This window comes from Ostrea edulis, chromosome 5 (assembly GCF_947568905.1).
Source record: "Ostrea edulis chromosome 5, xbOstEdul1.1, whole genome shotgun sequence".
Taxonomy (NCBI): domain Eukaryota; kingdom Metazoa; phylum Mollusca; class Bivalvia; order Ostreida; family Ostreidae; genus Ostrea; species Ostrea edulis.
In genome coordinates this window covers 86,094,021-86,106,728 of record NC_079168.1, presented here as the reverse complement: position 1 = coordinate 86,106,728, position 12,708 = coordinate 86,094,021, and the positions used below count along the sequence as shown (strand labels likewise).

The 12,708-nt window shown below is 38.8% G+C and overlaps 2 protein-coding genes across 2 annotated transcripts; both read right to left on the bottom strand.

The window, feature by feature from the left end:
• Positions 1-325: 325 nt before the first annotated feature.
• Positions 326-1,687, bottom strand: LOC130046344 (uncharacterized). The gene has a single exon (XM_056166194.1). The coding sequence runs from the start codon at positions 1,685-1,687 to the stop codon at positions 326-328; it is 1,362 nt and encodes a 453-aa protein (XP_056022169.1).
• A 378-nt stretch (positions 1,688-2,065) lies between these two features.
• LOC130046596 (uncharacterized) lies at positions 2,066-5,680 on the bottom strand. Its single transcript, XM_056166193.1, has one exon. The coding sequence runs from the start codon at positions 5,678-5,680 to the stop codon at positions 2,066-2,068; it is 3,615 nt and encodes a 1,204-aa protein (XP_056022168.1).
• Between the last annotated feature and the right edge of the window lie 7,028 nt (positions 5,681-12,708).

Below are 12,708 nucleotides of genomic sequence, written 5' to 3'. Positions count from 1 at the left end.
CTACTACATACAAAATGTACAATACAAACTTTCCAGTTAATACTATGACTAGATAAAACAGAATATTCAACTACTTACACTGTGATGGGCCACAATTTGCGATATTGAACACGAGGTCAGAAAAACGTGTAACCAAAACATATGGCGGTTCATAACTAAACAATATCCAAAGAGAGATAACTCAATATAAGAGAAGTCAAAAGATAACTCTTGCCGGGACGGCACACTCCTCGCCTGATGTTATTTGACATCACTTCTAAATTGCTATTTCAACTACACAGTCACAGCCATAAAATGTGAAGATACATGTAAGAGTAGAGTTGGCCTAATCGTCAGACAACAAAAGCACAACTTCGGTCACAGGACGCGTGAACACCGATGATCCACCTTCACGATACACTACTCGGACCTCTACCTTCCTAACCTTGCCTTCACTACTAGGGAATACTTTGGTGATGATACCCATTGGCCAATAGTTGCGTGCAACTGAATTGTCTCTCATCAGAACCACATCTCCCTCTGAAAGGTTACGCCGATCGTATTTCCATTTTCGATAACTCTGTAGAGAGTCTAGGTATTGTGATTTCCATCTTCTCCAGAACACTTCGGCGAGGTGTTGGACACGTTTCCATTGTGCACGGTACATGTTCTTCTCATCTACTGTTGGCAAACTGATACTCGTCATGGCTGGTTTTTGAGTAAGCATCATGAATGGACTAAAAGGTAGTGGGTTTTCAGGGTCGGTCGATAACGATACGAGAGGTCGTGAGTTCACTATTGCAGATGCCTCTGCAAGAAATGTTGTAAGAACCTCATGTGTCAAGGAACCAGGGAGTATCTCTGATAGCATTGCATGAAGAATCCTTCTCGTTACCCCAATCAAGCGCTCCCACACACCTCCCATGTGGGAGGAATGTGGTGGGTTGAATAGCCAAGTTGTTCCATTGTTATACAAGAAGTTCTTCACAGGTCCATCTTCCAAATCTATGGTGTCGATTTGGAGATCTTCTGTTGCACCCACAAAATTTGTTCCCCTATCCGAATGAACTTGTACATTCTTGCCACGGATGGCAACGAAACGCTTGAATGCATTAATAAATGCAGATGAACTCATGTCTTCTACCACCTCGATATGGATACCTCTAGTTGTCAGACAGGTAAAGAGTATGGCCCAACGGTTTGCACGTGCAGCTCCATCTCTTGTTCTCCGAGTGACCACTTCCCAAGGACCGAAAGTGTCAAGGCCTACATAAGTGAACGGAGGGATTGACGTTACACGTTCGGGTGGCAGATCAGCCATCTTCTGGTGCTCCATCTGTCCACGTAGTTTCCCACACTTAACGCACTTATGGATGACAGACGAGATCAAACGTTTGCCTCCAATGATCCAAAACCCGGCGTTTCGTATAGTTCCAGAGGTTATGTGTCTACCCTGATGTTTAGCAACAGAATGGAAATATCTGACAAGAAGCAGAGCGATGTGATGTCGGCCTGGAATGATGACTGGGTTTCTGACATCGCGAGGAATCTTGCTCCTGTTCAACCTTCCTCCAACTCTCAGTACGCCTTCGTCGTCAAGGAAAACATCAAGAGACAGTAAGGTCCTTGACTTCAGTAAAGGTTCGCCATGAACTAGAGATTCATATTCTTCAAAGTAAAACTCTCGTTGAACTGTCTTGATGATCATCAACTCTGCTTGCTGAAAGGCATCAACAGTTTTGGATTTGGAACACACATGTCACCTCGCACAATCACTGTTGCGATGGAATGATTCTGCAATGTGTTTCAGCAAAGAGAAAGTCTCTTCCAAGAGATTCTTCCAAGTTGAGAACCTAGAGAATCTGTCAGATCCCAATGACGGAGCGGTCACACATGTTTTATTGGAGATGACAACTGATCTCACTTCCTTGTCGTTGTCCGGGTCAATGATTTCAAATGTTTCATTGATGGGTTGGGTTTGTTCTACAAGATAAGCTGATCCTTTTATTCAAGCGCTATCTTTCAAGTCTTGTGCTGGTAAAGCACGAGTAGCCTGATCTGCAGGATTCCTTTCCGTTGGAACAAATTACCACTGGACCGGTTTAGTCATTTTCTGAATGAATGACACACGATTGGTTACATAAGTGTAAAATCGTCTTGATGTGTTATAAATGTATCCAAGGACCACACGACTGTCAGAATACATACTGAATTCATCAATCGGAATCGAAAGGTGATCTGAGATGGAACAAGCTAGTTCCACAGCCAATACCGCTGCACACAATTCCAGTCGTGGAATTGTGTATCCATGAGGTGGAGCGAGTTTTCCTCTTCCCATGACGAAACCGACGTTGCATTCATCTTTCTGAGAAGTTGTCTTCAGGTAGCCAACTGCGGCAATTGCAAGTTCAGACGCATCACAGAAGATATGAACCGATTCCTCTTTACAGTTTGACAGGGAACCAGGTAGGTATGTACGTGGTATTTTGATATCATCTAGATGAACTAATGACTCCTTCCAGCGTTTCCAGTCATCCATCTGTTCTGCTGGTAACGTTTCATCCCAGTCGACCGCGCCACATACCAGATGTCTCAGGAGACTCTTTCCTTCAAACACAACAGGAGCAAGAAACCCAATGGGGTCGAATATGCTGTTTATCGTAGATAATACTCCTCTTTTCGTGTAAGGTTTGTCTCCCGTAGCGACTTGAAAGAAAAATACATCAGATTTCAAGTTCCAGTTGAGTCCTAGACTACGTTGGTTCGGAAGAGAGTCCTTTCCAAATTCAAGTTCCTTCATACCTTTAGCTAAATCATCTGCTGGAAAGGCGTTCAGCACGTCTTTGTGGTTAGAGGCTATCTTATGTAATCGAAAGTTGCCTTGTGACTGGAGAGCTTGTTGTGTTCTCTTCATCAGGTCAATAGCTTGTGGGACAGTAGGAAGAGATAACAGACCATCATCGACGTAGAAATTGTTCTCTACAAAGTCAGTTACATCCTTCCCAAATTCTGGCTCAGCAACTGCTGCTGTCTTGCGAAGACCATAAGTGGCAATTGACGGTGACGGGCTATTTCCGAACACATGAATCGGCATTCTGAATTCTATCATTGTTCTGTTTGGATCATTCTCTTCATACCAAAAGAACCTTAGGAAGTTTCGATGGTCCTCGTGTACCTTAAAGCAGTAACACATCTGCTGGATGTCGCCCATGATTGCGACTGATTCCTTGTGAAATCTGAACAAGACTCCTAGCAGACTATTGGTAAGATCTGGCCCAGTTAGAAGAACATCATTTAAAGATAATCCTCCATATTTAGCTGAAGAGTCAAACACGGCTCGTAGTTGATCAGGCTTTTTGGGGTGATATATGCCAAATATGGGAAGAAACCAACATTGTTCTGATATTGGTGGTGCAACCTCTGCATGGCCATTTTTCAATATTCCGTCCATGAATGCAAGAAAATGTTCTTTCTTAATTGGATTTTTCTGAAGATTGACATCTAATGCTTTGGCTCTTCTAAGAGCGAGTGATCTGTTGTTCGGAAGTTTCAATCGTTGTTGGCGAAAGGGTAGAGGGGCAACCCAGTTTCCAGTGTTGTCCTTCTGAAGGCTTTCGTGCATGATTTGAAGGAATTCACGATCATCTACAGACATGCCTGGTTTTTCATCGTCCTTTGTCCTCTGAAAAACATTCTCGCCAAAGTCTTCATTGTTAAGATGTGTTGCTGCGTTTCTGTTGCTGAAACCATAATGTCGGTTAGAATCCTCACAAATCCTGAACTCATTTGTACAGGGAGGAAATAATGATACACGACCGGATCCTAGTAAGTGTGTTCTGTATGTGTTGACCACTGCTGGTGCATGAGTCTTGCCTAAACAAGTTTCACCTATTATGGCCCACCCAAGATGAAGTTTCTGTGCGTAAGATTGGTTACCATAACCAATGCGTTGATCAAGGACATGGTGAGCCTGGATAATGTCTCTTCCCAGGAGCAAAATAATGTCCACATCATGATCGAGTGGAGGAATGAATCTTGCTACATCACGAAGATGGCTGTAATGCAACGCAATGTCCTGTGTGGGAATCTCATCGCGTACATTTGGAACCTGACTGCATTCGATCAAAGTCGGTAGATTCATCTTACAGGTACTGTCGTATGACTCAACAACAAAACCTTCTGCTTTCCTTCCCGATGTCTGAATAGTTCCACCACATGATGAGAGCATGTATGAAGTAGAGTCACTCTGTATGTTAAACAGCTCAAAGAACTCGGGACTGACAAGAGAACGGTTCGATTGATCATCGATGACTGCATACATCAGTTTTGCATGCTGGGGTTGTCCTTTTGGGAATACTCGAACAAGTAAGGTTTTAGCACAAGACTTGCCACCAAAGTTCCTTCCACAAATGTCAGTGCAAGCAACTTTCACATCTGAAGTTTCCTTAGTGTCATGCTTCTCCCCGCCATCATGCCTTCGTTCTAATCGGTTCTTTGCGGCATGACAATGGAGTGCTGTGGGATGAGATGTACTGTCACATTCGTCACACTTCACAGGGACTGAACAGTCTCTTTGTTTATGTGATCGTGATTCACAACATCTAAAACAAATGTTTTTGTCCTTTAAGAACTTCCTTCTTTCTTCCAGGGATTTCATCGCGAAGCCCTTGCATTTATTAAGGGAGTGAAATGTATTGTGCAAGGGACATTTTCTTTCCTCTTTGTCTTCCTCCGCCCGAGATATGTCCGTTTTCTTGGAAGAAACATGCAAATTCCTTTCACGTACACGTTTGTCATGCTGTTGACTGTCTATTTTAGATTCCATTAAATAAGTGAATGATGGGTTGTTCTTTATGCGACTCTGCTCCCGAATAAAGTCTGCGAAGACTGTAAAAAGTGGGAATGATACACAATGATCCTTCATGTATTTTACCGCTATATTTGTCCACTTTTCCTGGAGGCTGAACGGAAGCTTTCTCACTATAGGAATCACACCCGTAGAACTATCGAAATAAGCCAACAAACAAGAGTATCTGCTATCTTCCTTGGATGCATTTATCTCGTCGATGATATCAGACAGATCATATAAATGATGGATGTCCTTAGTAGTGATAGTAGGAAATGTATCTAGCTTTGACTTCAGTGCTGCTTCCATCATCTCAGGGCATCCATATCTTTCTTCTAGTCGGGTCCAGCACCTTGTAAGTGCGCGAGCTGGGTTGCTCGAGTTGGCAGCCTTGATGCTCAGCATGTGCTGCTGAGATAAGGGACCCGTACATTTAACAAGAAGATCAACTTCCTCTGCTGGAGTGACTTTGAGATCAAACCTGATAGATTTGAAACTATTCTTCCATGTAGGATATAATTCTGGCTTGTCATTAAAGTGGATCAGACGTGAAAAGAGCAATTCCTTTTTTAACAGAAATTGCGTGAAATCTGTTGCAAGACCCTGAGAAGCAGTCTGAGCCGAAGGTGTTTGCACAAAATCTGGCGGTGGAGTTCGTGAGTATACAGGCACATTTGATTCTTGAGCAAGTCGAGCATTGCTGATGGGCATTGGAGGATGAAGAGGTGTATTTCGAAACGAATGTGGTTCATTTGAAGCTACTGTGGTGTGCATATTCATCGGAAATGGTTGAATGTTTCCATAACAGCCTAATGGGCGGCTTGTGCTCTCAACATATTCTCTAGTACGCTTCATAGGGTTTTCTTGCCCAAGATTATATAAATCATCCTGTGTCGAACTATGTTGTTGATTGTCTAAATCACTCTGTGCTGAACTGCGTTGTTCTCCTTCTTCGAGGAAACTTGCTTCTGCATCTAAAACTGCAGCTTCTCGTTTAACGCTTAGCAAATCCATTTCTGCACTTATCTCTGCTGTTTGCTTTAGTGTTATTGCACGTTGAAACTCGAGTTCTGCTTGTTTTTTTTTTCTTTAGCTGTGCTTCATCTTCTGCAAATTGTATAGAGACTTTTAGAGCTTCAGCCTTGGCTTGCTTTACTGTGGCAGAAGAAATTTGGCTAATCCGCGAATTTCTAGAAGTTCTCGAGCGCCTAGAAGACACAGTAGACAAGGTGTCTTGCTTATTCTGAATTAGCATGCGTAATCTTTTCATGGCAGAGTCAACTTGCACTCTGTAATCTCGTAAAGTCACATTGAAGTGATTTCTCTTTTCTTCACAAACATCGGAATTGTGACGGTTTAGGAATTCCATATAAGAATGGCACTCGTTCTCCAACTGTTCCACATGTTTTGAAATGTCCTGCTTCAGGGATAGAAGTGCATTTAAATCATTAGGTGTCTTATCTACACCTTTGAGGTTAATATCAACAACAGTCCATACTTTCTCTAATCGCTGTGTATATTTCTCAACAGCTTGTTCAAACTGTTCGAGACCTTTTTCAGTAAGAACGACTTTGCGTAGTGATGTCTCTTCTTCGTCCACAGTGTCGTGAAGCATGTCGGTAGGTTTCTCTTTACTCATTTCGATGTTCAGATCACATTAGACGATGACCGAGGATGTCCGTGTCTGTAGTGACGACTTTCACAAAAGGCCAGACGTAGTCTTTTTACTGTACTGCCCCAACGTCAGTAAGTTAACCAGATCAAAGTGTTTGAGTTTAATTTATTATGATAACACAATGATGTTGATGGTAAAAAGCTGTAAAAGATAACAAACGTTCAATATGTGAAACACGTGGTACATCGTACATTCAGCACGGTCACTTAATAGTCCACCTAGATAAGCTACTACATACAAAATGTACAATACAAACTTTCCAGTTAATACTATGACTAGATAAAACAGAATATTCAACTACTTACACTGTGATGGGCCACAATTTGCGATATTGAACACGAGGTCAGAAAAACGTGTAACCAAAACATATGGCGGTTCATAACTAAACAATATCCAAAGAGAGATAACTCAATATAAGAGAAGTCAAAAGATAACTCTTGCCGGGACGACACACATATAACATGCTGAATATTTCGTAAATCTTTTTATCATGATATCAAACAATATCTAAACAAGAGCAAAAGCAACATAAAACACAGAAAATGTTTTATTTCAATTATTAACAAGGCCAAAACAAAAACCGGAAATGCGTTTTCTTCATAAAACCTTCGGGACTACCTTTACACCCTAAAGAAAAAATAAAAGCCATTTATAAAATAATTAGGCAATTTCCACAAACCAAATTCACAATGAAGACTCTTGGTGATCGTCTTAAAACACACCTACAAAGATAATTGAAGAAAAACTAACATTAAACGATAAATCGACAAACATCAATATCGGACATCGCGGGACATTTGTCCCGGACTACATTTACACCCACCCTATTTGTCAACGTAATTGGGTTAACTCGTTCCACTTGAGATTAATTAAGTTTATTGTTTTTCATTTCGGACATTTTGGATCAGCTCTTTGGACGAATAAGGCATGTACTAATTCGCTCCACTTTTTTTAACATTGATTGGCAAGCCTTAAGACCAAAAAACATGTAGTCTGCGTATTCTCTTTAGAGAAGTCGAGAGGCATAGCCTTCATAGACGATGGCTATGCCTCTCGACTTTTCTAAAGAGAATAGTACTCTGCGGTGTAAATACGTTTGTAGATTAGTGTAGTTGTAGTGCTAGATGTATTTATATGTATTGTTTGTTATTATGCTCTGTTGATATTGGCCACATTATGTAATACTTTTCTTTTGTCCTGAAGAAGGGACGGGACGTCCCGAAAATTTGACAATCTGGTTGTTCGTGTCCTTGGTCATTTTAGTGCTATGTATAATTTTTTGCATTTGACCTTGTATCCATGTTGTGGATCCGACACTTTGAGGTATCGTGTGCGCTATATATATATATATATATATATATATATATATATATATATAATGCACTAAATAATCACAACTAGGTACTGAAAATTTTCGCCCCAGACCGGGGTCGTACCAGCGACGTACGGCACCCACCGCCTAGCAAGATTGTCAAACCAGTGCGTAAGTCCACTCGGCCACAACGACTTCCCTAAGAAAGGAAGCTTTGTTATGCTCCTAAAGCGCTACTTATACACACTGATGCAATCCCACACAGTCGCTGTGTCATTCAGTGTATAAGATATTTTATAAGGAGAGTGGATCTCTCGATGCAATTGTATAGAATATTTGATATAAAGCACAAACAAACAATTACCCCTAGGATCTAAACGATACATGTGAAAATCAATTAATTAATATATAAAGCACTAAATAATCACAACTAGGTACTGAAAATTTTCGCCCCATATATATATATATATATATACATATATATATAGGGCATGATGCTAATCAATGTTACAGTAAAAACTGGACGAAAAATAATAATAAACTAGAAAAAAGACTTACATTGTGGAATAAACGAAAATTAACCTTATGTGGAAAATGTACCGTAATCAATACTTTAGCATTAACACAATTATACTAACCGGTATAGTGCAACTATATTGCAATATCCAAGAAAAGAATCTATAAAGAAAATAAAGAAAACAATTTCCAATTCCCTATGGGGCAAAAGAGAAAGGATGAAAACATATACTTTAATTGGAAAACAAGATGAAGGAGGAATAGGTATTGTTGATATTGATTGTAAATTAAAAGCACTCAAGGCTGCTTGGGTAACAAGAATTTTCAATGAAAAATAATCATCTTTAAAATCTTTCTTTGATTCGTGTATTCTTAAAAGATTCATTACACCCGAATGCAAGGTGGAGATAACGAACAGTGATCAATCTCATAACCGAATATCTCATAAAGACAAATACAAACAGTGCTGACGGAATAAAACAAATTTTTAAATCATTAACAAATATTTACTGCGAAGTACTCAGTACATTGAATGAATGCAAACGTAAAACACATAAAATAAAGAGATGACTAACGTTGAAGTATTGTCTCAAACTATATGGTTAAACAATTTGACTTGATTTAATGGTAAACTTCTTTTATACGCAGATTGGATAAAAAGTGGAGTTTTATACATTTATACATTTGTTGAAAACGGAAATTTTCATGATATCAATTATTTAACTGGATTTGTGAATATAACACACTGAAAAGGGTTATTTAACCTGTCCAAATATATCACGATACTTCAAAAGGAGTCTATATAAACATAATAAAACAAAGTAACATTTTGTTAGAAAACAAGAGAAGAATACCCCTAAACTTGATAAGTAGCAAAACAATATATGATATCCTTATCAAAAAAATCTTTATTAAACCCTACTGTGAGAGATTTTGGGCAAAAAGCTTCAATTTCAATTTTGAGGAAAACAAAACAAATATTTATCAGTCAAAATCCACTAAAATTAAAGACAAGCAATTAGCAGAATATAATTACAAGCTCTTACAAAATCTACTTAATAATAATAAATCTGTTCACAAATGGTATAAAAACGTATCTAATCAATACCCGTCTTGCCAAACACTCGAAGACACAAAACATTTAATCTTTGAGTGTAGAAACGTACAATTGATATGGAAGAAATTTGAAAATTATTTGAAATTTAATTCAAAATGGAAACATGTTACATTAAGATTTTTCCATGAAGAAAATAAAATTACCATTTCAACAAATCATTTATTATGATTTTCAGCTTTTTACATGTACTGCATTGAAAAAAGATGAAGCTAAGATATGAAAATAAAGAATAAGATATTAATGACATTTCCTATATTCTTAAAACAAACTTCATGTACCAATATGAGACTTATAAAACACTGAATTTCCACTTCAATTATAAATGATTTTATGATATTTCTCTAACTTTGTAATGATAATAATTAAAAATAGTCAGACTATCTGAAGGGGTCTGTCCTTCAGTAGCGCTGCCTGGAGGGGAAAATATGGACATTGTGTGTTTAAGGTTGTTCCCCACGGGCAGCATGGCTTATTTTTAACTTTGTGTACTGTTTATTTTATTTCTTTTAATATATATATATATATATATAGATCTATATATATATATATATATATATATATATATATATATATATATATATATATATATATACTTAAAGGTGTAAGCAGTAACTCTGGAGCAAGACTTTTGGAGTTTATTGGCACAATTCGTTAATTTATAAGCACAAATAATGTAACCCGCTCAAAGATGAATGACCCTAATCCAGTTATAAACAACTTGCTCCGACAGTGGAATGGACAATGCTCTATGCAGGGTATGGAAAACAGAGAATAAACAAAATATATTCCAGTTAGTGGCACCAAGATCCATACGGAGAGAAATCATGCAACAATTGCATAATAATCGTATCTCAGGACGCCTAGGACGCGAAGATTTTACAGTATGTCAGAAGTCGATTTCATTCGACAACTTTAATCCAGCGCCATGAAAAAGGCAGGACCAGGAAAGGGAAAATCACTCCTGTAGTATGTATATTCCCATGAAATGTATTACCATCGACATAGTAGGTCCATTACCAATCACCAGAAATGGTAACCGGTATGTCATGGTCATTGAAGATTATTTTTTCAAATGGAAAGAAGCCTTCGCTTTGGCCGATCAGACTGTGGCAGACAAGCTGGTTACAGAATTTATCTGTCTATTCAGAGCACCATGTCGCATCCATACAGATCAAGGAAGGAAATTTCAATCAGATTTATTTTCTGAAATTTGCTCACTCTAAGGAATAGCCAAATTGAGCACCACACCATGCCACCCCCAATCTGGCGGTATGATGGAGAATTTTAATAGAACCTTGCAACAGATGTTGGCTATTTTGGTAGACGAAATCAGAACTAATTGGGATGACCATTTGTCTTATTTATGATGGCATAGTACAGAACATACATTCCGATCTACCAAACACTGAATGTCTCCATGCCTACGTTGAATGGGTTCAAAATGTGATGGAAATGTCATTTTCCACAGCACATGAAAATTTGATGTCCAGTTTTAGAAAACAAAACAGCTATCACGATATCAATTTAAAGCCTCGAGTATTTGATACGGGAGATAGGGTGTAGAAATGGTATCCTTCTAAAGCTCAAGAGAAATTGGGATCTGGATGGAATGGACCATATTGTGTTATTCGGAGCTTCTTGGACATTACTTACGAAATTCAACACAATGCTACAGGAAAGAGTTTAATTGTCCATGCCAGTCAAAGGCAATGGAGAGTCAGGGGATCAGTGTGATTCTGATCATGGCGATTCATTATTCGCTTCTGATGAGGATACTGAAATGGTTAGAGGAGTTACCTCCCGTTACTTGTTTATGTATTAATACTTGATTATTGTAAATATTGTAATTAATTGGTCAATTGACAATAGAAATTAGCAAGTAACATTAATAAATGATAAGTTAGATGGTAAGCATTTTCTTGTCTAAAGAGGGCCAGTTTGCCGTAATTTTATCATACAATAGTTGTAAACTTTACTATATTGAAGAAAGTGGAGTATATGGGGCATTACAACCAAAGTGTTGAAAGATTTCTTAAGTGCCATAGTCTTGTGCACCCTTTTGTAGTCTACATAAAAATCGTCACTTTAGTTTTACGTAGACTGTGTAAGAATATCTAGGTGATATACTGTGGTAGTATAGCCACTTGGTAAGGGTAAAGTTGCAAGAGATAAGCAACTGGCTACAGTAAGACATCAGGCAGGTGTCGCTATTATTGACTGCTTATTGTCAACAGATGCCAGGCAGGCGTCGGCTGACTGTATATATACAGTTGTCACTGGGTAATTGCCATAAGGCACCAGGCAGGTGTCATCATTAAAGCACTTAGGTCACTTGATCCAAAGATACCAGGCAGGTGTCGCACTATCTGTATATTTTGCTTCATCAAACCTTCAGTAAACTCAGTAATCTAAGCAATACTAACGTTACAATACTAATGATTTAGCTGTAAACACCTTCAAATTTGTTCGTCTTCGCAGTACCCTTGTGTAAAATTATCTCAGAGGGGAAGGCTCATTAAGCCTGCGCCTACATGTAGATATTCAACCTAACTCTAAACTATTTTTAGAAGGGGGATTGAAGTACAGTGTAATTTTTAGAGTCGTGTAAATTCCTGTGTGGGAGAGTACACCTGTCTTTGATTTTCTTTGTTTTGGATTGTGTATACATATACAGAAATTTCAGTCTCTTTAAGGATTTCAACCTCCGTTTCATATGGAAGACGACACACTAGATTTATTCGCGGAGATTAGATTGATGATTGATGAAGTCAACGCCATTCTCCAACAGTGCAAGACAGACTCTATTGAGATATTATATGATGCCAAAGTCATGGTCAGATACTTTGTTAACCAAGGAGTGGAAACTGACAGCTGTGTAGTATCGCACAAGGGAGACAGGGGCCAGTTCAGTGACGACACAAACCTCACATTACCTCCCCTACAGGCGGACATAGACGAGCTACAGGTCTGCCTTGTCTGGTTATGCAATGGGATCGACCAACTCGGGAGGACCAGAGAATTAGCCAAACGAAGATTTGAGGAGATGGGGGATACGGAACTACAGAGGGAGAGGCAACCCAGACGGGAAGCGGAAAGGAAGAACAGAGATGAAAAAGGAGATCAGACGGTTGAAAAAAAAGTTGACTTATTCATCCTGAACAGTGAAATAGACTCGTGCATCTTTTTTTTAAAAAAAGAAGACTCACCTCTCTTGTTAATATTAGGATTGTACATATACAAGTTTTAAAATTACGAGAAAAGTA

Bases quoted from the DNA above. Each gene is read 5' to 3' on its own strand.
- LOC130046344 (XM_056166194.1), bottom strand. From the start codon at position 1,687: ATGATCATCAAGACAGTTCAACGAGAGTTTTACTTTGAAGAATATGAA.
- LOC130046596 (XM_056166193.1), bottom strand. From the start codon at position 5,680: ATGAAGCGTACTAGAGAATATGTTGAGAGCACAAGCCGCCCATTAGGC.